This window comes from Mchenga conophoros, linkage group LG20 (genome assembly GCF_057382185.1).
Source record: "Mchenga conophoros isolate Kocher_MC1m ecotype Shallow Benthic linkage group LG20, M_conophoros_male_GT1.1, whole genome shotgun sequence".
In the NCBI taxonomy this organism is placed as follows: domain Eukaryota; kingdom Metazoa; phylum Chordata; class Actinopteri; order Cichliformes; family Cichlidae; genus Mchenga; species Mchenga conophoros.
Genome location: NC_140545.1, coordinates 7,761,100 through 7,785,077, shown reverse-complemented (window position 1 = coordinate 7,785,077; position 23,978 = coordinate 7,761,100). Strand labels below are relative to the sequence as shown.

Here is a 23,978-nt window from a genome sequence, read left to right as displayed (position 1 = left end):
CGCATTGTTTTGGTTTGCATAGTTGCTGTCTGTACAGAGCGTGGAAATGCTGCATCTGAGCGTCCCTGATCAGAGTCTGTGTGCCGGCTTGCTGTGAGCGTTTACCCGCGCGTGTGGCCTTGGTTTTAGTCCAAAGCCTTCCTACTGTCGGTTCATGCGACAGTTTGGACTAACTGCAGGCTTCGTTTGGCCCTAGATTAGCCATATTCATAGGCTTCGCTTGCAAACACGCCCCCTCCCTCCCGCCCTCTGTCTCTGTGGTTAAACAGCGTTATCTCTTTTTAACCCCTGCCATCGTCCGCTGCGCTCTCCTCGCCTTTATTCTCAGAACAGTAGACCGGGGGGAACTTTTAACTCTTTTAACTCTATTTTACCGGCTTGCGTGTGAGTGAGTGTGCTTCTCTTCGGTTCACCGGCCAGATGGAGGACTATCATAAACCGGACCAGCAGACGGTGCAGGCGCTCAGGAACATCGCCACCCGACTCCGGATCAACTCCATCAAGGCGACAACTGCAGCGGGCAGCGGGTAAGATGGTTAAACCGAGCAGGAGACGCGTGACAGCAGAAAACGTGGTTTTATGCACGTCATTTTTATCCGTTTAAATATCGATGTGTGATTTCTTTCATTTATGAGGACCTGCATCGTAATTACAGATGAACTGGTCGCAGAACACAGTAACGTCTGTTTTAACGTGTAAAATAGTCAAACTGTGTGTTTAAAATATTGTAGATGCACCATATGAAAATCTGTCTCTGTGTGTGACGTGTCTAAACTTTTTTAAGCATTTCAGTTGTTTACCTGTGCGTATAGTTAGTTTTATACCAGAGTCTGTGCGCAATTTACGCAAAAGCAAGGGCGGTTGGGCAAGTTCATGTACATACATGCTACGAGCAATATCCTGACCGAAAATATAGTCTTAATGTATTTAATAATATGTTGTGCCCCTTCAATTTTGAAGGGGATCGAGCTTGCTGCAGGTGCACTGGTGTTCCACTCCTCTTGTCCTCCGAGATCACTTACGCAACACACACATACAACTCACGCCGGACAGTTGTTTTATGTGGCCATTGCTACGGCTCATGGGTCGATGTGTTGTGCGGCAGCAGAGAGCCGCTCAGTGCGCAAACATGCTTCTGCAGCGCCTGCGTGACCCGACGGAAACGGCAAAAGCGAATAACAACGTCCAGTGTGCACTTTCTAAGTCGCGATGACAAATATGCTGTCATGATAGAAAATACAATGACCTGGAAAATAAATCGGACTTTTCATTATTGGTGACTCTTTTTTTTTTTTTTTTATCGAGAAATAAATAAATAGTTTCTTTTCTTTTGTTCTCGGTTCTTGTTGTTCTTCAATGATTTGCTTCCAACATGAAGCTCCTCTCTTTCCAGTGGAGATGCTTCCCAATCCATCCATCACTTTTGGTTCGAATTCCCTTTTTAGCTTAAAGACATCAAACACTTACAGACTTTTTTTTTTATATATATATAACGTGTGCTGCACCAATCACTCACCCTTTTCCTTGTTCTTTTTTCTTTCTTTCTTTCTTTCTTTCTTTCTTTCTTTTTAATTATCTCATTACATTTTTCATTTCAGGGTATTTAAAAAAAGACTCTTTAGTGAGGTATTTTGTGCGCCCAGAGGACTGAAGGAGCAGTGTAGGAGCTATTGTATATGTGCTTACTGTTGTGTGACCTTGATGATAGTGTGGCCTTACATAATTCCCCAAATACTGATGGTCTGGCTTTAATTAACCCACTGAATGTGCACTGACGGGATGAACCGGACAGTTAAACTCAATTTCTAATGTCATTTTGCCTCTGCACCTATTTTGTTGCAGTCACCCCACATCATGCAGCAGCGTGGCCGAGATCATGTCCGTGCTTTTCTTTCATTCCATGAAATACCGACCCGAAGACCCACGTAACCCCAACAATGACCGGTTTGTCCTCTCTAAGGTAATGCGCACACATCCATAATGGTTGAAGACGTTTTCAAAAGCATCAACACACAGAGGGAGGTTGAACTGAGTCAAATAATATGCATGTGCTCTAGTGTATATATAGGATTTTTATATAGTATGTGTCTAAATAACTCACTCATATAAGGCTCTAGCATATATATTACAATTAGTGCAGTCATCTGTGTTCCCTCTGTTCAGTTATCTGATCAATGAGCTCTGAAAACTTTGCCTCCTCAGGGTCACGCAGCCCCGGTGCTGTATGCTGTGTGGGCAGAGACGGGCTACCTGAAGGAGAATGAGCTTCTCAACCTCCGCAAGGTCGACTCAATCCTGGAGGGACACCCTGTGCCGGTGAGGCAACATTGAAACCTGCAAGAAGTTTAAGGCTTTGAGAGTCACTACCATGAATCAGGAATATTTTAAAACCTTTATGCTGCCTTTCATGGTTTCCTTTCATGCTTTCTTTGGAGTTGAGAGAGAAGTATTTGTCGTGTTTTCACACTGAAGTTGATACGTTTCACACTGCACTAAACACACACGAACAGAGTGAGATATATTGAAAAGTTAAGTAAAATCTTATATATGCTATGCTTTCCGACTTTTCTGTTAAATACTGCATAGTTTATGGACAAGTGTTTGTGAATAAGAACATTACAGTATCCTTGCTGCACACGAGACGTGGACACGCTTCCACAGATAACAGCAAAGCATCTGTAGGCAGAGAAAGCGAGACAACGCTGCGCCTGTGTGACAGAGATGCTTTGTCGTCTGCTGCAAACATCAGTGACACTTTGTCCACATTAACCCAGAAATTGGCGCACTGTAACATCCAGACCATAGCTGCTGTTCCAACAGTTCCACTGCTGCTGCTTTTATGATCCATTTAGAAATGAAAAACAATCCATCTGCTGTTGCTTGCTTAGCTCGAGCTGGAGTGAGTAATGTGCATCTTTTTTATGTGTGCGTGGATGCAGAAGCAGCAGTTTGTGGATGTGGCCACGGGATCTCTTGGTCAGGGGCTGGGAGCCGCGTGTGGAATGGCTTACACTGGAAAATTCTTTGACAAGGCCAGGTAACACAAACAAAGTCACACTCACGTGTATAAACACAATCATTTTGGTGGGGGGCGTGCACATTTCTGCAGAAGTGCAGCAGCCCAGTTTGCATCTGCACACATTAAGATGGACTGTATGAAATTATGCATGACATAATGTACGCTGCAGCGAGCTGCACAGACATGTGACATTTCTGCCTGGAGCTTGGGAATAAAACGCTCTCTGACAGGCTTGGTCTGTGCTGACATTTAGGCAGTCACTTAGAGCTTATGAGAGGCGACCTTCATCCTGTTTTACCTTCACATCAGGATTAATGGGGCTGGATGAAATCAGTGGCAGTGAGCTCAGAGTTGAATGCATATAAAAAGTTTTATGTTTGTTAAAACAGTGTACTATTTTTTTTTCAATTTCTTTCAACATTATTCTTCACAATTCAAATGTAGTTTCATCTCAGTGTTTTGACAGCAATGCAGCTCCTACTCAGCTGAATTTCAGCTGATTGAACTCGCTCCACGTTTGTCTCCTTTGTTCTTGCGTGGTCTGGAAAATACCCGGCCGTTTCTGTCTGACAATAGATGTTTAGAGCCGTGTAGCCTGTAGCATGCTGGATTCACGTTTTCAAAATTTGTTATGATTTTCCATTTCTTTTTTTTACGCATCCGAGCTGAAACCTGACTTTCAGGATGATATTTGGTACATTTGATTGCGAGCCGAGCAGAATGTGATTGCTTGAAAGGCAGCTTTGGGGGGTTTTTTTTTGCTGTTTTGCAGGGAGTGCTGCACTTGCACTCTGTGTTGGCTGTCCTTCATATCTCTCTCACTCTCTTTGCATTCTATGTGCACTCAATTATTTCTGCTCTAATAATCACACACGCAAAAGCACAGTTCTCCCTCATCTCCCTGCCTCACCCATTTCCCTCACCACCTCTTAAAAAAATGATGAAATCTTATATTGTGCTGCTATCTACCTGGGCTCCACTGTGCATTCAGACAATAATAATGCATGGACCATGTGTGTTTGCATGGTGCATGCAGTAACAACACACGTAACAACAACTACTGGCTGCCGGCTGCATCACTGGTTTCATAATATGATCTGAGCCCAGAACCTTTGAATAGCAACTGCATCAATGCCACTTGTGGATACTCTCACACAATAACCTGCAGGATCAAGTAAGGAAAGCATGTGTGTGAGAGGTATCACCTTGTCTAAGTCTGTTATTCACACCTACAAACACTGGATGAAGGAAGGTGTAACACACACACCTTCTAAGGGAGTCCAACTACAGGAGTAAAGGGATTACTCCTGTAGTTGGACCACTTATATTACTTGCAGACTACTGTGAACACGAGCGGATATGTGTGTCTTAGAATATGTTTCGATGATCACCACCTGGAGCTTTTATCACTGAGTTTTACATTTTTGACCCCCTGTTTGAGGACTCTCGAGGCTGTTTGTTTTGGGTCATTGTCATATTTCAGCGTTAGTTTGGAAATGCAGACTACCTCCCTGATGTTGTGTAATTCACAACAATCTATCTCGTGTTAACTGAGAAATAAACATACAGACAGTTGATTACATAATTTCAAGGAAAGATGCACTACAGAATAGTATGTGATTCGGTTATGTTCAAAGATTTTTTAACATTTCATCAAGGTTAATAAACAGCTTTTTGCTCTTTCTTTCTTTGTATTACTGTAGGGTCTTTACCTTACAATATAAAGCACCTTGAACTAATTGTTGTTGTGTTTGAATTAGAGATGGACCGATCCGATATTAAGTATCGGTATCGGTCCGATACTGTACTAAATTACTGGATCGGATATCGGAGAAAAATAAAAAATGTAATCCGATCCATTAAATATCACGAAAGCACCTCACAAAACTTGCAACACGCCGTAACTCACCTCAGAATGTTAGCACGTTGGAGCAGTATGCATCACGTGATAGAGCGGCTGTGGCATGCGGGACCTGTCGGTGGTCTGGATAGCATGTGGAGCTTCGCTAGCAACCCGGCATTTCATCTCCGACAAAGTTATCCCGAGAGAAGTAAAGCAAGTGTGTAAGTCCATCTCTGAATGTAAAGCATTCCTGCGTTAAGCTTAACAAGCGACTGCCTCTCCTGCTGCTACTTCAATCATGAAACTGCTTAACGATCAGCTGATCGGCTTTTCTGTCGCGAGTCCGTGTCTCTAGTTTGCTTTTGGCCCACTTTGCACCAGAAAGAGGAAACCAGCGGCTGAACAACAGCAGCACGTTTAAGCTTGATCAGCTGTTGTTAGAATTTATTTATTATAGCTGACAGCTGGTAACTGTGCAGGGGCGGATCTAGCAAAGTTTAGCCAGCGGGGCCGATAGGGCATTAACAGGGAAAAGGGGGCACAAAGACATACTTTTCTTTCTTATTCTCATTTAAAATGTCTAGCTTTTAATAAATAATTATCTGACACCCAAAGTTTTAATTTGATGTAAAATGAATAGAAGTCAATTACTGTATATAGTAACTATTAAGTCTAATATGTGTATATATATATATATATATATATATATATATATATATATATATATATACCCTAGTAAGCTATAGTACTTTTTCCTTTGGGAAGGTACCATCTGTGCAGTCTGCAATTTTGTTGAAGAAAGATGTTGAATCTATTTAATATTTCTTGAAAAATAATTGATTTCTGTGCATTTTTTTTTCACACTGCATCAAATTAAGGTTAATTACGTCGATTAAGCATCATGAGGTGGAGCGTGAGGGGTGGTTCCCTATTTTTTATTTATTTATTTTTGTTGTTGCTGGGAGTTGGAACCCTATTAGTTAGGTTGCTTAATATTTATGCTAAGTACTCTTTAAAATACCAGAATAGGGAGGATGGTGTAGGTTTAAGTTTATTAGATTGATCAGTATTGCTGAACTATGAAATATTTTTTTTGTATACAGGTATAACAGAATAGCTTTAGTGTAGTTGTTGTTTTAAACTTGAGTATGAACTTATACAAAATGCAGCAAGATATTTAAAAAACAGTTTTGTTGATTAAAAAACACTATATCGGATTCATATCGGTATCGGCAGATATCCAAATTTATGATATCGGTATCGGTATCGGACATAAAAAAGTGGTATCGTGCCATCTGTAGTTTGAATTTAAATTTGAATACTATCCGTTTATACGCTTTATTGGTTTTTCCGTTGTCCTTTCCCTTCAATCTAAAGTCTCTACCTCTTTTCTCTCCAGTCCCACCTCTGTGGAATTCCCCTCTTCTTCCTTTCTTTATGTGTCGTGTGGTTTTTTTGGGGTTTTTCCTCTGTGGTCGGAGTTGGAATGCGTGGTGTAATTCGCCGTGTCTCGGCCTATCTTCCAGTTTTAATGAGAACGTGTCTATTTGACTGGAAAGCTGTCAGGAGTTGTTACGCCACATAAGCAGCTACTGAGGATGATCAGAGCGTGGTGGGGATAAGGATTGGGGGAGGGATCTGTTTTTGTCTGTCTGTGTGTTTAGGTGTCATGGTCAGCTGTGACATCATGCCACCATAGGGGGGCATCAGATGATGGGAGGACGTGAAAGGACAGGAAAATGGAGCTGATATGAAAAATAACTAATTTCTCTTTCCCCGTCTCTGTTTGTAGCTATCGGGTGTTCTGCCTGTTGGGTGACGGAGAGCTGTCAGAAGGCTCGGTGTGGGAGGCCATGGCCTTCGCCTCATACTACCAGCTAGACAACTTGGTAGCCATCTTGGACATTAACCGACTGGGTCAGAGTGACCCGACTCCCCTGCAGCACCATGTGGAGAAATACCAGCGGCGCTGCGAGTCCTTTGGGTGAGCCAGGGGGGAAGTCAAAAACTATCTGAGTGGGTTATTTAGTGCTTCAGTAGCTGCTTAAGGAGTCATTCCAAGAACCGTTAAACAAACTCAGCTTCAGTCATTTATTTATAAAATAAGATGCACTTGTTCTTTAATTAATATGTAAGATTTGCTGCTCAAAATTAGTTTTTTATATTTTGACTCGAGCATAAGCACATGTAATGTTTGACTTGTCTGTTTCCCCAGCTGGCACGCCATTATAGTAGATGGCCACAGTGTGGAGGAGTTGTGTAAGGTGCTGAGTCAACCACGCCACCAGCCACTTGCCATTATCGCCAAGACCATCAAGGGCAAGGGCATCCCAGGTATAGCAACTATGCAGACAGTGGTTCAGAGTGCTCAAATATCAGTATTTTGTACTGTAATGAGCACCAGTTTCCTCTTCCTACTGAATAAATAAAGGTTGTTTAATCATTCCTTAAAGCATGCAGATAAATTGTTAAGTTTTACTGCTTAACATTTAAGATGTTTTTAAAAAGTGCTCTAAAATCCTTTTTTTTTAAAAGACTGGGTAAAATGTGGCATCTGACTGGGAATATTAGATCTGTCTGAAGTTTTCTGAACTGCCCCAAGCACCCACTGTGAGTGCACAGAGGCCATAATCCAGGTAGCGCTTCGGTGCTTTAGCTGCTGCTGCTCCATAATCCCTCAGAATGTGTAGGATACACTCCCTACAACAGCCCATTGTACTTGTGTTGTGATAAGCTAAGTTGGAGTGTGTGCGACCGACCGCATGTGTTTGTTGGGGAGAAAGAGACGGTTGTTATAAGAGGGTCTTTGTGTACAGATGAGTGGACCAGAAATCTTCAGTGTTGTTGCAACCCTGTGGCCTCTTGGCCTTAACCCTTGACCTCTGCTACAGGCTGATGTTACCCACTGGTGTGGAACATTGTTATGAGTGTGACAGCATGTGCACCTGCATGAATGTGGAAGGCATACGCTTGCAAGACGTGAACAAATTGGTTCCGTTAAAGAAAGAAAACTGAACAATGGTCGCTTAAATAACTTGAAACTGACAAAAGTAACAATAAATAGAAATGTACTGAAAATTAACACATTTAAAAGGTCAAGGTACGTCAGTGTCAGGTAACACCGTTCTTCGCTGTCTGAGCAATGCAAAGCGATGCAATTTTTGTGAGTCTTTAAGACTTCAACAGTGTGTTTTTCCCTAAATAAATAAATTGCATTTTTATGTTGGGTTCACGCATGATTAGCCCAGTGCTGACCTATCCGGCGTGTACCCTACCTTGAGGGTCTTGTGACAAGAAGAAGAAGATGGATAGATCAAAATATTTAAATGTTAAACTTTGATTAGGTGTTTGAAAGATCACTTGCTTCTGTTGGTCAAAAGAATAGATGCTCAGCGGATACTTAGGCGCGTCTGTGTCTTTCAGCGGCTGAGGATAAAATGGGCTGGCATGGTAAACCCCTGCCCAAGGACATGGCAGAGAGCGTGATCAAGGAGCTGCAGAACCGTATCATCAGCTGCAACAAGCGCCTCTATCCTGCTCCCCCCAATGAGGACACATCCCCTGTTAGCCTCCGCAACATCCGCATGCCGAGTGCACCCAGCTACAAACCTGGAGATAAGGTAGGATCAGTGGTAGCAGACAATCCACCCTCACTTGTCTTTAAAAGTCATTTTTACCTGTTCATAACATTAGATCAAAGAAGTAAATAAAATCTTTTTTCTATTTTTTTAAATAAAAACTTGAGCCGAGCGTACTTTATTGAATCTGTTTTCTCCCCGTGTGATCAGATCGCTACAAGGAAGGCGTACGGCATAGCTCTGGCCAAGCTGGGGCGTTACAACGAGCGAGTGGTGGTTCTGGATGGAGACACCAAGAACTCCACCTTCTCTGAGCTCTTTAAAAATGAACACCCCAACCGTTACGTGGAATGCTACATTGCAGAGCAAAACATGGTGAGGATAGTTCACAGCAAGAGAGCTGGAGAAAGTTTCACAGGTGAAGCTAAAGTGTGAAGAAGTATGAGAAGGCCAGCACGTTACTAAAACAAAATAGACTTAAGATTCAAACGCTGCTGTATAGAGTGGTAAAAGACGTCCATCAGCACCTGACTGAAGCTATTACATGTACACAAAGTGTTTTGTATAAGGTTTTTCCACTTATCTTTTATTTTCCATTGGGGCACAGTTTGCTTACTAGATGTTTTTGATGTGTCGCTGTCCTTCGAGGAGCCTTAACGTCAAATGTCCAATGTTTACTGTTCCTGATCATTATCAACTATTTCTTGGATCCTTCCAGGAAACAATTTTCACCAGTTTTCTTAATGAAGAAATGCATCATCGTAATGCAACGTAATATTCAGTATACTCTGTAGCACCTTCACAAAGGTAATGACCTATGCTGCATCTATGCTAGCAGCTCTGTGAGACTCTACTTTATTCACACTAATTACAAAGTGTATTGGAAACTGTAACTATATAGTGCTCGACTTCTTTAAAGCAAAAAAACAAACAAAACATAGATATAAAATATGCTGAACTGCCTCTCATCTCTCCTGCAGGTGAGCGTGGCGATTGGTTGTGCTGTACGAGACCGTAACGTGGTGTTCGCCAGCACCTTCGCCACCTTCTTTACCCGCGCTTATGACCAGCTCCGCATGGCCGCCATCTCCGAGAGCAACATCAACCTCTGTGGCTCCCACTGCGGTGTCTCCATTGGTCAGTTACCATCTTCCCTTTTGTGTTATGTCTTCACCGTTGTGAAGAGTGCACAACGTTTGGTTTATTATCATTTCACACCCCACAGTTAATACTGAAAGGACAGATTCCACTGAGCAAACCAGTCACAGCAGCCATATTTTTCTCAAGTTTAGTTTGGGACACTTTTGATTTTGGATCGAATCTGCCCACTGAATCCTCATTGGACTTGTAGTGGTGAAAAATATGAAGTTACTGTTTTTGCATGTTGCTCCTGTTCCAGTATCGCGGCACTGGTTTGAAGCTCTCTTCCTTTTTTAATTGGTTTTGATCCCCATAAATACTAAACCTTTGCTTCCATCTTCCTCTGTGTTATTGTGTTGTTCACATTCTCTCCTGGTATCAGCACTCCTCCTGTCCTTCCTCTCTGTCTCTGCGTCATGGAGGTGATGACAGAGCAGACTGAATCTCTGTCACCTCTTCCTCCCCCTCCTCTTTCTTCTTCTTCTCCTCCTCCTCTTCAGGTACACTGCATGTCCACCTTTGCAGACTGAATGACATTGTCTGTTTCTTGTTGCTGAGGTGTGTGTTTGTGCATATTTAGGTGAGGATGGACCCTCTCAGATGGGTCTGGAGGATCTGGCTATGTTCAGAGCCATTCCTGCAGCTACTGTCTTCTACCCAAGTGACGGTGTTTCCACTGAGAAAGCTGTGGAGCTTGCCGCCAACACAAAGGTACTCGTAATGATTTTTGATAACGGGAAAAAGAAAGAAAAATATTAAGTACTTAAGATTATGTATGTTAAAAGCAGCGATTCATTTTGATGCTTTCTGATTTGTTCTAGGGTTTGTGTTTTATCCGGACAAGCCGCCCAGAGAACAACATCATTTACAACTGCAACGAAGACTTCCATGTCGGACAGGCTAAGGTTTGTTGCTGCATTTTAATCAAAATGTTGATCTATGCTCTAAATAAAATCTGTTTATTGTTCTAATTTTGCTGATCTGTTTAGACTCTGTGCACATTTTCTTCTGGAGTAGAAACAAACAAAGACAAATGTAGAGTTTCCCTTCGCACACAGGTTGTATATAAAACCAATGATGATTATGTGACTGTGGTTGGAGCGGGAGTGACCCTCCATGAGGCTCTGGCTGCTGCTGAAATGCTGAAGAAAGGTATGAAGAAATAAGGAAAAAAAAGATAAAGCTGACCTGTGACATAAAACAGTGCAAAAACTATTTTTCTTTTTGTAATTACATTTTTAAAGACACTGTTTCATATTCAACTTCCTCTTTTGCCGTTCAGAGAGAATAAACATTCGTGTGATCGATCCATTCACCATCAAACCCCTGGACTCCAAGACCATCATCGACAACGCCAGAGCCACCAGAGGACGCATTATCACAGTGGAGGACCACTACTATGAAGGTGAGGAGTCTGCACAGCGCCCCCAAGTGAAAATGAACAAATGCTGTATATAAAAGATGGCCAGAAGCTCTGTGTTGAAAATAAAAAGCAAGCGCAATAAACCTGGTCTATTAGCCAGCAGGGGGCACCATCTCTGTCTGGGAAAACAATGCTAAGGAGTCTGCGAAGAAGAAAAATGACTGCTGCTTACTTCATTTAGGAGCACAGTAAAAGTTTTCATGATCGGTTTGTTGTCTGAACTACTGGTTCAGTGTATTTTTTAATGCAGCATGAGATTCATTTTGTTGTTTTTGGGGGGGAGGGTTCTGTTTAAAGTCAAATAGACAATAAAGTGGGTATCATATAGGGTGTGGGCTCCTGGTGTCTGGCACGTTTCTCAGCCAGGTCTGCCTCACACGCACCCGGGGATGCTCAGGATGTCTTCTGAACATCTCCAGGTGAGGTGTTATAGGCATGCTCTACTGAGAGGGGACACCGGGACACAGAGACATCACACCTCTTGCTCGCCTTCCCCACAGAAGAGCTGGAGGAAGAAAAGATTTGTCAGTGGAAGGTCTGGCAACACTGCCTGGGCTGCTGGCTGGCTGGTTGGATGGAAACGGCAAACATGTCAAAGCCAAGGATTAAAAAATGAATGGGTATCATCACAATGGTTACATCAATCTATTAAAGACGGTCTACAGAAATTAATTTCAAGACAACAAAATAATTTAGGGGCAGGACTCTCTCTCTGTATACTCTCTAATGGTTTCCTGACCTCACTACCGTCCTGTCAATAAAGGCTAAAAGCCAAAACTAAATACATTAAAACAAAAAAAAAACTTAATCCAAGAAGTTGTATATTTTCTTCTACACAAAATTGGAAAAAAAGAAATTTGTAAATCTAAACGAGTATCTGAATTTAAAATTAGTTTGCAAGGTGTTGCAATAAAACTTCTATATGTAGAATATTTATTATTATATCTAAAATATGCTGATTATTTTTTGACCGTTTTATATTCCTGTTTGGTCAAAGTCACATTAGTCTGGCAGCAGCAGGAGAGATTTAAGTAACAGGCATACGAGGGATTGTTATGCAGCTGCTTGCGTGTCTGCGCTGCTTGTGTATCAACTCATGAATAAAAAAGCCCTGAGCAGCTAAGGACAGACGTCTGTGTACAGACGGAGAAGCTCTTAGGTGGAGAGAGAAGAAGGGCCTGAGGAAGGGAGGAAAAAGATAGAAGTATGGGATACGGAACGTCGCAGAGAACTAAGGTGCATGTTGTAGCGGTAAAGAGAGAGGCGTACGCTAAGGAAAAGGTAAAACAGATATTTTTTAAAAATGTTTGTTGGGGGGAGGGAGGGAGGACAGAGGGTGGAAGTGGAAGAGCCTGTCAGGATTTCTTAATTTCATCTCCGGCCTTTGGGCTCTCAGTGACCTACATACAGTACCAGCATGGCAAAGAAAAAAAAAACAAGCATCCAATTTTTGCTTTTTCCTTTGTCTCCTCTCAGCCACTGTGTGTGTTTCTGTGAGCCTAAATTTAGCGGTTTGTTTTTCCTTCTTTGAGAGAACTTCTGTCTGTGAAAGAGACAGCACCCATTTGATTGCACACACTTTAAAATTCAGATATATATAATAGGTTGTATGCAACTTGAAATCTTAAAGATTGTGGCCTGTCCAGGTAGACCAGAGATGTTTTAGTTCAATAAAGTGCGATGACTTTTTCCGTCAGGTACCTCTTAATGGCCAGCATAAAAAAGGAAGTAACTGCATGTATTACTTACACACCTGACTATATTCAGCCTTCAGATCGCATTCCTAAAGGGGATGAACGTGTGACAGGAGAGGAGTGAGAAAACAGAGGGAGGGTGGCGCCAGTCCTGTCAGCACACATTACATCTCTGCTGAGCGTAATCGCTCATGGAGGTGTAGATAGATTAAATATGACACTCGGAAAGATGCCGAGCAACTTAGAAACTTGATATTTGGACGAACTACCCGTTAATCGATAGTCTTGTCTGCTCTGTATTCTGATTCCTCAGGTGGTCTAGGTGAAGCAGTGTGTTCTGCGGTGGTGAATGAGACCGGCTTCACCGTCCACCGCCTGGCAGTCTCCCAAGTGCCCCGGAGCGGTAAGCCCCACGAGCTACTCCGAATCTTTGGCATAGACCGTGACGGCATTGCTCAAGCGGTCCGTAAGATGCTCAGCAGCTCAGCCAACGCCAAGTAGGAAGGCTGCAGGAGTGACAGCAGCGGGAACAACATGGTAACTGACTCCGTGGTTAACCGGTTACCTCCACGGAGGCACCAAACAAACAAAGTAAACCAACATGGGGGGAGGGATAGCACGACTGGCCCACTCACGCTCTCCTCCTCATAAACCAATTGGAGGCATTTGTTTAAAGCAAAACAAAAAAAAGAAGGTAACATGATTTCTCTCTGTCATCAATGTTGTCTGACACCCCCGCCCCAGAATTTTACCCTATCACTTTGTGAGTTCAGTAAACACGCTTCCTACCCCTTAAACTCACCCATCCCCACACCTCCACCCTCTAGTTCCTTCCTACCTCTCAGAGAAAGTTCTGGTGCTGCTGTAGTGTCTCAGTGAAAGCAGTGAACGTGGTTTGGAGTGACGTCAAGTCTTTATCGTTTTTTCTGTGGAACCCCCTCTCACTTCTTGGGCTCAGCGATATGAGCGTCTGCACCCAGTACAACTTTGTAAAGTCCCACCCGACATGAGCAAAGCAGGGTGTGGAGAAACTCTGGTTTGGTCTGTTTTGAGCACTGACTGTTTTTAACCTGTTTTGACTTGGATAGGACTGTTTCACACCAATAAAGGGATGGTTACTTCACGGTACTTGTGTCTGAGGTCTTTCTTGAGGGTTTCGGTGATGGCACGAAGCAGGCATCACAAGCATCTTTTAAGTTTGAAGTCAAAATCCTCCTGTTTTCTTATCTGCAAGTGGCAAATTCAATCACACAGTGAAGTATTTCAAGCCAACTAGTGTGACCAATAAATGCAGAAATATCAGGTTAATAAATGGAATAGAGTCAATTATTTCAGATGGATTGATGTCGCTAAGCAGGATTTTGTGTCCATCTGTCTGAACTCTCACTGTCTGATTCAGTTTCCCAAATTGCCCTGCAATGATGCTTTGTATTAAACATAATATGAGGAAAAAAACAGGATCTCAGTATTGGTCTTACTCCTGTCCTGTCTAAATTTGTTCTTCTTTCGCTTCTCTTTCCCCTCTTCCTGTTAAAAAGGAGTTCTTCCTTCCCACTGTCACCAAGTGCCTTCTCATATGGGATCAGGAATTGCTGGGTCTTTCTGAGACTGTTGTGATTTAGTGCTTTATTAAAGTGAATTACCATCACTGTCATACTTTAATACAAGAAAACCATCATTAATTTTATTAGCAATAGCCCTGCTGTTACTGCTATGAAAATGTATTTTCTGTTTAAGTTTGTATGTGCGTTAATTTGCTGAATAGTGGTCACTGTGGCCTCAAGCAATCAAATAATTGCTTTAAACTAAATCTTTCAATTATGAAGCAGTCAAATTAAAGTGTTCTGGTGACTGGCTGTAGGATCACACAAGCACACAGCTACTGTGTATCATCTATATTTAATGTGCGTTAATAATTTAACAGCCCATTGAAAGATTTAGGCTGGCTGGCTTATATATGTACAAGATGACAGATTAAAGGAAAAATGTGGTGTTTCCCCAGAACAGCTTTGGGTTGATTCTACAAGACTACTGGAGTGATGGAGCACCAGCGTCATCTAATGTGACGTGAGGATGTGTCGCATGTTTTTATGCTTCTTAAAGCATTAGATAAGCCATTTGCCCTATGGATGAGGGTGAAGAGAGCACTCCTATCATGGGGTTGTTGATTTGTGGTGAGTTTATCCTCTAAGTGGACCTAAACCATGGCAGAAAAATGCAGCCCACAGCATAAAGGAACTATCAGAGTGCAGCTGTCAAACATTTGGGGGGTTTTTTTGTTGCATGAGATATTGTTAGATGCTTATATAACATATAGAAGTACGTTTTTTATAAACTTAATTCAGATTTACCCATAACTGTAATAAAGTCATTAAACTATGAAATTTAGATTGTAAGAAAGATTAAGCATCAGCTGAGCATTAACACTGGATGACACGCAGACAACAAAGATTTAATTTAGCCTTCTTGAAAAAAAACCCATCTCAATGATGGCTGCTGCTGCTGGCAGAGCCCACGGGCACGCCACTGCAACCCCCTCTGACCTTTGCTCCATAGCTGCTGGGTGACCTCTCGTTTGGGGCTCTACTCAGCTTTTCCCAGGAGGGTGGCACGGTTCCCCCACTTTTGGTGGTCCTCCTCGGGTCCTTGTACTCTGGGGCCTCTGGATATCTGGAGCCTGGATCTCCTCCATACCTGCTTCATACCCTGGGGGACGGGGCTATGGCTCCCCACACTCCCTAGCAGATCGTTACATAGAGAAACCTTTGGAATACAAGCATGCTGATCCACACAGGTGTGCACACGGGTGTTCACAGACGCGGACTACACCTTTCTTGGCTGCTGCCTCAAAGCACATTGTGCGCTGTCTATCTTGCATGCTGCACAATATCGTTTAATATTTAGTATCTACTGTTATCTACTGCTAGCTAGTTTATTGTGATAGTGCTTTTTTTATTATGTTGCTCTTTGTTGTTTGCTTTCTCTTCTGTTTTTTTTCCTCCATACAGGTGATCCAGGTGTTTTGTTTGTTTTTCTTTCTTTCTTCCCCCCCTTCTCACTGTCTCTTCTCCCCTCTGGTTTTCTTTCTTTCCCTCTCTTTCTTTCATTCTTTCTCCCTGTCCTATCCCCCAGTCATGTCTGTCCCGTTTGTAGCAACCGAAAATAAAATAAATACATAATTATAATAAAGGTCAATCAAATGGACCAATATGGCAAGGCCATGATGATCCACTTGGTAAAATAAATCCGCTTGGCATCTTTCTTGGCCTTAAGACAACAATTCTGATGGCTAAAGATCCAAACGGGACACAAAAAAAAAAAAAAATCAACATCTCAAAATCTGAACATGACCATGTCCACACTTCTTGCTTACATCATATTTAAAATGAGTTTTCAAAAGTTTTTTCTTTGAATTTTCAAAATTCAAAGTTCAAAAACACACAAAAATGTATAATATACATTCTTTCTGTATTATTCAAATAAATACTGAGTTTAAGTGATTTCCAACACACTGCCTATTTATACCAACACTTTATTGTATCCTAACCTATAGATTCAAAATTAAAATGCCTGAAGAAGACATCTGTGATCAGTGTAATATTAATCGAGTACATAAATAAGTGTTATTTTTGGATAAAGAGTTCTTGAACCCACAAACACTGAATGCAAGTTTTGCTTTGGTGTTAATAAGACAATAAGATCCTCCCCGTCCTCGTACCTGACTTCAATCCTACACTGAATTTCAGGACCTCATCACCTTTGGCCTCCCATAGCGCCGCACGACTCTGTCTGGTGTTTGAGATGGACAGAGTGTGTCACCTGGGGGTGTGTGAGGGAGCAAAGTGAAACGCACTGACAGACTGCGTGCGTGCAAGTACAGTATGTGGCTGTATGTTTACACTCTCCACACACTGTAGGTGCTGTGGCTGCACACAGGCTGGCTGTTTCTCTCTGGAACGCTGTCGTACTGTTGACCACAGGCGGTCGCCTCCTGTCACATTAGATTGCTGCTTCTTGAGCACCTTCAAAACACACATGCGAAATACATGCAAAATAAAATTCAGTCATGCAGCGCACACACAGATTATTCACAGGGATTTTACAATAATTATGCCCTAACTCTTCAAACACCACAAACACAGAATTTCATCATCCTTCATACAAAAGCAGCACACTCTGTCTTTTTTTACCTTATTTTTTATTGCTTCACATTGACATTCGTGAACATGATAGACATCCGAAAGAAAAAAAGATCATTTAGTAAGAAGAGAAATGAGAAAGTCAACCGAAAAGATGAAAACATTAAATAACATTATCGCACTCCCGTATTCGTCTTCCCTGTCATTAGTCTTTCCAGGTACATGACAAAAGCATCGTTCAAAATATTTTGAAAAAAGAAAATGTGCATACACGTAAGCATAATTCCCCATACATTTCTGATGAAAATCGGGAGTTGTATGAATTTTGTTGACAAGAAATAACAGAGTTATCCATCACCTGGTTACGTCTTCCACTGCTAAATTTGCAATAAGTATTTATCTTTTATTATAAAGTCCAAATGATAGAGCTCGTTGATTAATAACATGCTTTTGTCTTAAATTCATTTAGTACAACAGTGCTCCAGGTTACCCTACATCCTTACACATCACTGAACACCACACCCTGTGAGTAAATAGAATATGTTACATACATTCATATATTTTGGTCCTATGTTCATTGCAAGATGCAACTTTAGCTTTATTTTAATTTACTAAAGCTAATGGAAAAATACATTTATTTTAAGGAGATACAAAAAGAGAAATTTCTCTGAATGTTTAAGGCTTAAGGACACACTTGACACTTGAATGTATAACTGAGTATCTCAGTGCGACTGCATTCAAGGAGAAGCTTCTTAAAACACATTATTCCAAATAAAGGGGTTCTTAGGTTGCTTTTTGGGGGGTGGAGGGTTTTAAAAGTCAAAGAAAAAATTCATTAAAAACACCAAAAAATATTGCTTTTTTTTTTCTTTTCCATGTGCTGTGGGAGATCTTTCTATTCCCTCGTATTTCCTCCTCCTCTGCAGCGATCTGTCACATCCAGTTAGTCAGTCCCCCCGCCCTCTTTAGTTCCTGTACTCGTCCCCACAGTCCCCGATGATCGCCATGAGGTCCCTGGAGCGTTGTGTCACTGCTTCGATGGCGGAGAGATCTTCAGCCGTCAGCTGCAGGTCAGAGCTGCAGCTTCGCAGGCTGTCACTGATGTGCTGCCCCGCCCCTGCGACGCCTAGCCGGCAACCCACAATGACTCCACCCACTGCAGGCCGGTCCAGCACGTAACGCATCGCCACGCTGGCTATTGAGGAGTTACGTCTCTTGGCTACCGTCTCCAAGGTGCCGAGGAGATCTTGGAAAAGACTCCAGCCACCCCAAGTGTTGATCATGTTCTTGTACTTGGAAAGGGAGGCGGTGTAGAGCTCCACCCTAGATATAGGCTCCACCTTTCTGAGATAGCGTTCAGAGAGCAGACCGCCAGCTGCACCAAGAAAAAATGGATGCAAGTGAAATGTAGGGGGGGCGGATGAAGGAGTTAAAAGTGTCAGGGTGGAGAGAGGGGAGAAGAGGGAGGACAGATGGGGCGGAAGGATGGAGATAAGTAAGAAACAGTAGGGAAAACATGAAGGGAGGGGAGAAGTGATGGAGGAAAAGAGGCGTACATGGAGACCATAGTGGTTAGGAGGAGGATGGGATGCAGAGGGGAGGGAAAGTTAGAAGAAAATAGAAGGTGGGAGGGGAAAAAATGAAAGCAAGGGAGAGAGAAAGAGGATGTGTCGTCATGTCATCTGACTCCATCTCAGAAACCCACCATTTTACAGTCCCACACAACAATATTAATGCACAACTCGCACGACTAGAGATGAAGTAACGTCTACTGAAGAGAGACTGAAGTCGAATATTGCTAATGTAAGATGACTGCATGCAAATAAAGGAGTTATATCTCACCGAGCGTGCCGTAAGTGAGGAGCTTAATGTTGTTGGCGACACAGAACTGCTCCATCCTGGCTGCTGGTCGCTGGTCAATCACCGAGTACTGAACCTGCACAGACGGCCACATTAAACACAAAGAGAAGAGGAAGACTATCCTAAATGTGATGGAGCAGTGTTCTCACACGTAGAGGGATGTGTTACCTGGTTGCTGGAAATGCGGATGCCTTTGCTGGTGATCTCTTCCAACCTCTGTGTGTCAAAGTTAGTGAGGGCGAGCTCACCTGAGGAAAAAATAGTCAGATTCTTAACTTGTGTGTCTGGGAACCAGCACACCTCTGGTACTGTAGTCAAGATTTCATGCAATGCAATAACAACACACATTAGTCAAGATTTGTTGTTAAGAGTCAAAACCAAATCTGTGTGTATGTGTTTTTCTATCTATATCAAAGTGCACGCTGATATTAAACCATGATTAGCCACCAAAAGAGTCTAATTCTTGTGTTTATATACATTTATGTTGTTCTCCTCAGTTTCTCCCAGAGTGCAAAGCAATTTTTTGTCATTCATTTTTGTCACTCTTAAAATCTTATGAGTTTATATTATAATTATATGTTGTCCGTTCATTTATAAATTGTGCATTTAGTAGTACAGCGCACATACGTATGACTCCTTCCTGCTGCAGGTCAGAGAGGTGACCCAGTGCCTCCAGATATCTCTTGTCCCCATAGTCCCACCAGTGAAACTGAACACAGTCCAGGGTGTCCACCTGCATTCGAGTCATGGACCGCTGCAACGCCTTCTCCACCACCTGCAAGAACAGAGAGAGTTCAGCTGATTTCTTCTCCCAGAAACATCAAAAAATGTCAAAGCTGAGTGCTGGATTTTATGGACTGATACTAGAATCAAACCTAACAGTATCTATTTCAAGCCATTCGTAGAGATAAAGACAGAAAAGAAATACTGGCGAGGTTATGATTTGATTCTTAATAAAGACATGCACTGCTCTCTAGTGGATAAAACCGGTCTCACTGTTAAAAGCACAGCAGACTGAGCATTGCTGAGTGGCTCACCTTGCGCTCCATCAGTCCAGGTCTTGGTACATATTTAGTCAAACCCTGCAGAGCTGGGCTGAGACTCCCAGAGGATTTGGACTTCAGCTAAAGATCAAACAAAGATAAAAGTTGAAAAAACACCAGTGACTGAGCGGGGTTACATTTAACAGCTAGACTGAACACACTAATTCTGAATTAAGGGTGGAAGAGTTAAATAGTATATGTGGATGGGTTTTCTTTATATGGGGTTTCCGATCATCTGCACATTATTCCAGGTGAACGGCTGACAAAGGCTGATACCATCAGACTGCCACAACACATCAGCTGATATTGCATCAACTGACCTAAGTGCACACACTGGCACTGGTGAGTGTGGGAGTGTCTTAAAGTGCACAGCAAGTATCTGCACCTCTGTGAATAACCAATGCTAAAAAAATATCACCACTTTCTGCTGTGACACAAAACTTTTCCCACGTGCGGGACTAATACAGGTTTATTTTATCTCTTGTCTTTAAATTCTGATGTAATTGTGTTTTCCTACAAAATACTTGGCAAGGTCCTGTCAAGATCTCCCAAGGCAAGGTCGTTATTTACTGTCAAATAAGTCATTCTCAGCATATGACAGAAAATTACACAGGTTTCTGTCTCTAAATCAGGAACCCTGCTCTACCCTTTCTGCTCTCTGTAGTTCATCTTTTCCTTGTTAATATCACACATACAAACACGCTGCGGTTAGGGCTGGGACAACGCGTCGACGTAATCGATTACGTCGACGCAAAAAATACGTCGACGTAAAAAAATCTGCGTCGATGCGTCGTCACTTTCAAAAAAAGACATGGCGGCAGCGAGTAGCGAAATCATGAGTGAGGCAGTTGCAGTCAACTTAAATCACTCCACCCGAACACGCAGCTCTACAGTATGGGGATATTTTAACAGAAAAGGAAGTGATTCAGTCGTTTGCCGGCTTTGTGAGGTGGAAATGGCCTATCATAAAAGCACGACGGCTATGCACCAGCACCTCAAACGACTGCATCCAGGAGCAGCTCCTGCAAAGGACAAACCACCGTAAGTTTAACTTTTTTACTAACGCTAGTTTTTACCCGTTAATTCATCCAGACCCCCCCACGTAGACGTACACTCACTCATAGACACAGAGATAAACACCCAACCTCCGTAAATACAAAACTAATTTAAGCTGCTGAGCAGTAACATATAGCAGCTGCTGTTTAGTTGTTGTTGTTGTTGTTTTGTTTGTGGCCCATGCTGGCAAAATGAGTCGGAATGCACGCAGGCTGATTATCAGAATCGGCGAAAGACAAAAATGTGAGACAGCGAATTGGCCGCAGGAGAAATGTTAACAAGGATAATGCACCACCTGCTAAACGTAGCCGTCGTGGACACTATTACAACATTGTTAAAGTGCTTGCAAAAGCAAAATGACAACGAACTCTTGATTTGTCAAATTTAATGTGTTTCATCCTATTTGAACGCTGTTTTTATACATAATGCTTCTCCAGCTTGATCTTATAGGTCAAAGTTATGCCATCTAATGACTAGAAAGCAGTGCACCAGTAAAGGTGCCATCAGCCCTGGGTGTTTAAACGTTATCTTTTCCAGCCATCATGATTACTGCATATCATATGTTCAACATTGGGGATTATCATTAACCTCTTACTGTTATGCTATGAAAGCACATGGCATAACAGTATGTGTGTATCTATCTATCTATCTCAACCAGATCCTTATCAAATTATTTTGATATTATGCTTTCCATATAATTATTTAGTAATTATTCGAATTCATCTGTGTGCTGTGTGTGGTTTATGATTTCAGGAATAAACAGAAAAGTCTGGAGGACTACTGTCAGAGAAGAAGTACACCATGCACCCCCCAGGAGGTGGCTGTACTTACTGAGAGCGTCTTATCTATGATTTTAAAAGACAAGAGACCACTTGCTGTGGGTGAGGGATTCAAAGAAATGCTGACCACTTTCCAACCAGGTTACACTCTGCCGTCTAAGCGTCATTTTACAAGCATGATGGAGAGAAAGTATGAAACTTCAGTGGAGAGACTAAGGAATGAACTAAAAAAAGCCACATCCAAAATCTCCCTTACCACTGATGCTTGGACAAGTCTGGTCACAGAGTCCTACTTAGGGGTAACTTGTCATTTCATTATTTGTTCAAAGACGCCATTGCTGCTGTTTGTATATTATTAATTTTTTGCTATGATTTCCTTTATATTTGTTTTGCAAAACATTTAATTTTTTGTTAAAAACAGCAGATTGTAGTACAATGTTATTGTGGATTTTGTTTTGTGAATGAAGAGCACTTTTTGGCAGAAAGCAAAGTGAATGTTACATTTTGTTTGTTTAAAGACACCATTGTTGCTATTTATTTGAAATGTTTTGTTAACTTTTCCTTAATTTTATATATGTTTGCACATTTCATTTCTTGTTAAATGCTATCTCTATTGTATTGATTGTACGACCTCTACAACTTTATTTTGCAATTTTTTTTTTATTAAAAGGTCTTCAAATGAATAAATTTGTGTTTTTCATTTATATACATAAATTAGTAAATGTGAAATTGCTATACAAGTCAAATAATGGGGGAGAAAATCATTAATCGAATCGAATCGAAATCGAATCGGATTGAAAAATGAATCGTTAGATTAATCGATGCATCGAAAAATTAATCGCTAGATTCATCGATTAGGAAAATAATCGTTTTGCCCAGCCCTAGCTGCGGTACATCACTCCAACTGCAACCGTGTAGACATCAGATTTTAAACATCACAGTAGTAAGAGTCCCCCATCCCTCCTCACTCAAGTTTAATTTACCTGTATTGATATCTTCCAGCACATTGAATAAAGCTGGCAAATGGTTGGCAAAACTGAGGTTTCTTCAAATTAAAATGGCTTTTTTCTTCTCATTGTTGTCAAGCGGTTGCTCATAAGGGATTGTGTAATTGCTGGGGTTTCTTTCTGATATTGTAGGGTGTTTATTATACTGTATGGTCTTCCCCTCACCCCAAAAAAGTCTGGTTCTGTCTGCAGTTTCTTCCAGTTCAAAGGGAGATTTCCTTCACACTCTCACCAAGTGGTCCCTCATACGGGGTCATTTTATTCTTGGGGTTTCTTTCTAATATTTTAGAGCCTTTACCTTACAATATAAAGTGGTTTGAAGTAACTGCTGTGGTGATTTGGCGATGTGTAAGTAATACTGAATTCAGTATATACACACTTACCTGGCTGTTAAACTGTCCAAAGATTTCCTCTGCAGGCCCGTAAATGTCTGCCATGTCGAATGTGGTGAAACCAGCATCTACATACTCCTGCATGGCCTCAACTACAGACATGAAAGGAAAGAGGAAAGCAGAGAAAAGTAGCACAGATAAGGCGACGCGTGGTGGAGCTTAGAGTAGTGTGAATCATTTCTAGTGTATCAGTCCAGCTTTAATTATCATCCTTAGTTTGCCCAGATACGTTTTAGCTATTATTGTTTATTTATCCCAGAACAATTAAAATAGACCAACAGTACAACTCTACATGAGGGCTTCATTTATTGTAGGATTATTGTATTAAACTGCACTGTAACTGTACCTAATAAATTCACTGAATGAATGAAGCATACGAAAATAAAATAAAAATCAAGACACCTAGCTATTTTTTTAAGTTATAGCTACCCGGGGTTTACTGTTCACCTGCCCTGACTTTATCCACCGCTCCGTGCGCCCCGGACACCTGCCACATCCCGTTCAGGACCCGGCAGATCTCCAAACCTCCGGACAGTGTCACTTTGGGTAACGAGGACATTCTGCTGTCAGGGCCGAGGGAGAAGCTGCTGGAGGCGGCCTGCTGTCTTACTTTTTCCCCAGTTGTAAATAAAAGAAAGAGGAAAACTTTAATAAGTGTCCTTGCTGGGAGCGGTGTCGTGCATTAACCGGTACTAATACATTCGTGTTCAAGTGACTTACTCCGTGTACGCCAAAAGACCTGCTGGACTCAAAGCCGGCACGCAGCACTGCAGGTCACCGCTTATCGCCGTCAAATTGAAACATTTATCAGTTACAAAAGAGTTTGGTAACAGTTACAAAACACACCACTGTTTCCACCAATAGCTGACGCTGTTTTACCGGAAATAAAAATCACTCTACAGGCAGGCTGGCTGCTGATTGCTGCCCCCTGCTGGATAATTCAGGAGGGGACTAAAATACCTGAAAACATATCTCGAAAACAAGCAACACCAATAACACACAGAT

General features: G+C 41.9%; 2 protein-coding genes across 2 annotated transcripts; one reads left to right on the top strand and one right to left on the bottom strand.

The window, feature by feature from the left end:
• Positions 1 to 242: 242 nt before the first annotated feature.
• Positions 243 to 13,820, top strand: LOC146550317 (transketolase-like). The gene is made up of 14 exons (XM_085258839.1): positions 243 to 527; positions 1,843 to 1,960; positions 2,203 to 2,316; positions 2,940 to 3,037; positions 6,655 to 6,846; positions 7,078 to 7,196; positions 8,286 to 8,482; positions 8,651 to 8,815; positions 9,421 to 9,577; positions 10,161 to 10,291; positions 10,402 to 10,485; positions 10,639 to 10,732; positions 10,863 to 10,985; positions 13,011 to 13,820. Exons 1-14 carry the CDS (start codon positions 421 to 423, stop codon positions 13,196 to 13,198), a joined length of 1,887 nt encoding a protein of 628 aa, XP_085114965.1. The 5' UTR covers positions 243 to 420; the 3' UTR covers positions 13,199 to 13,820.
• Positions 13,821 to 16,885: 3,065 nt separating this feature from the next.
• On the bottom strand, positions 16,886 to 23,856 carry LOC146550316 (uncharacterized). The gene is made up of 8 exons (XM_085258841.1): positions 23,694 to 23,856; positions 23,421 to 23,582; positions 22,965 to 23,065; positions 19,734 to 19,820; positions 19,324 to 19,471; positions 18,865 to 18,944; positions 18,679 to 18,772; positions 16,886 to 18,211 (listed from the first exon to the last, which is right to left on the bottom strand). Exons 2-8 carry the CDS (start codon positions 23,530 to 23,532, stop codon positions 17,802 to 17,804), a joined length of 1,032 nt encoding a protein of 343 aa, XP_085114967.1. The 5' UTR covers positions 23,533 to 23,582; positions 23,694 to 23,856; the 3' UTR covers positions 16,886 to 17,801.
• Positions 23,857 to 23,978: the final 122 nt, after the last annotated feature.

Excerpts from the sequence above, each read along its gene's own strand:
- LOC146550317 (XM_085258839.1), top strand. The coding sequence starts at position 421 with ATGGAGGACTATCATAAACCGGACCAGCAGACGGTGCAGGCGCTCAGG. Across the intron at positions 528-1,842 it reads ACAACTGCAGCGGGCAGCGG|TCACCCCACATCATGCAGCA; the intron begins GTAAGATGGTTA and ends ATTTTGTTGCAG. Across the intron at positions 9,578-10,160 it reads CCACTGCGGTGTCTCCATTG|GTGAGGATGGACCCTCTCAG; the intron begins GTCAGTTACCAT and ends GTGCATATTTAG.
- LOC146550316 (XM_085258841.1), bottom strand. The coding sequence starts at position 23,532 with ATGTCCTCGTTACCCAAAGTGACACTGTCCGGAGGTTTGGAGATCTGC. Across the intron at positions 19,821-22,964 it reads TTGGACAGTTTAACAGCCAG|CTGAAGTCCAAATCCTCTGG; the intron begins GTAAGTGTGTAT and ends TTTGATCTTTAG. Across the intron at positions 18,945-19,323 it reads GCAGCAGGAAGGAGTCATAC|GTGAGCTCGCCCTCACTAAC; the intron begins GTATGTGCGCTG and ends TTTTTTCCTCAG.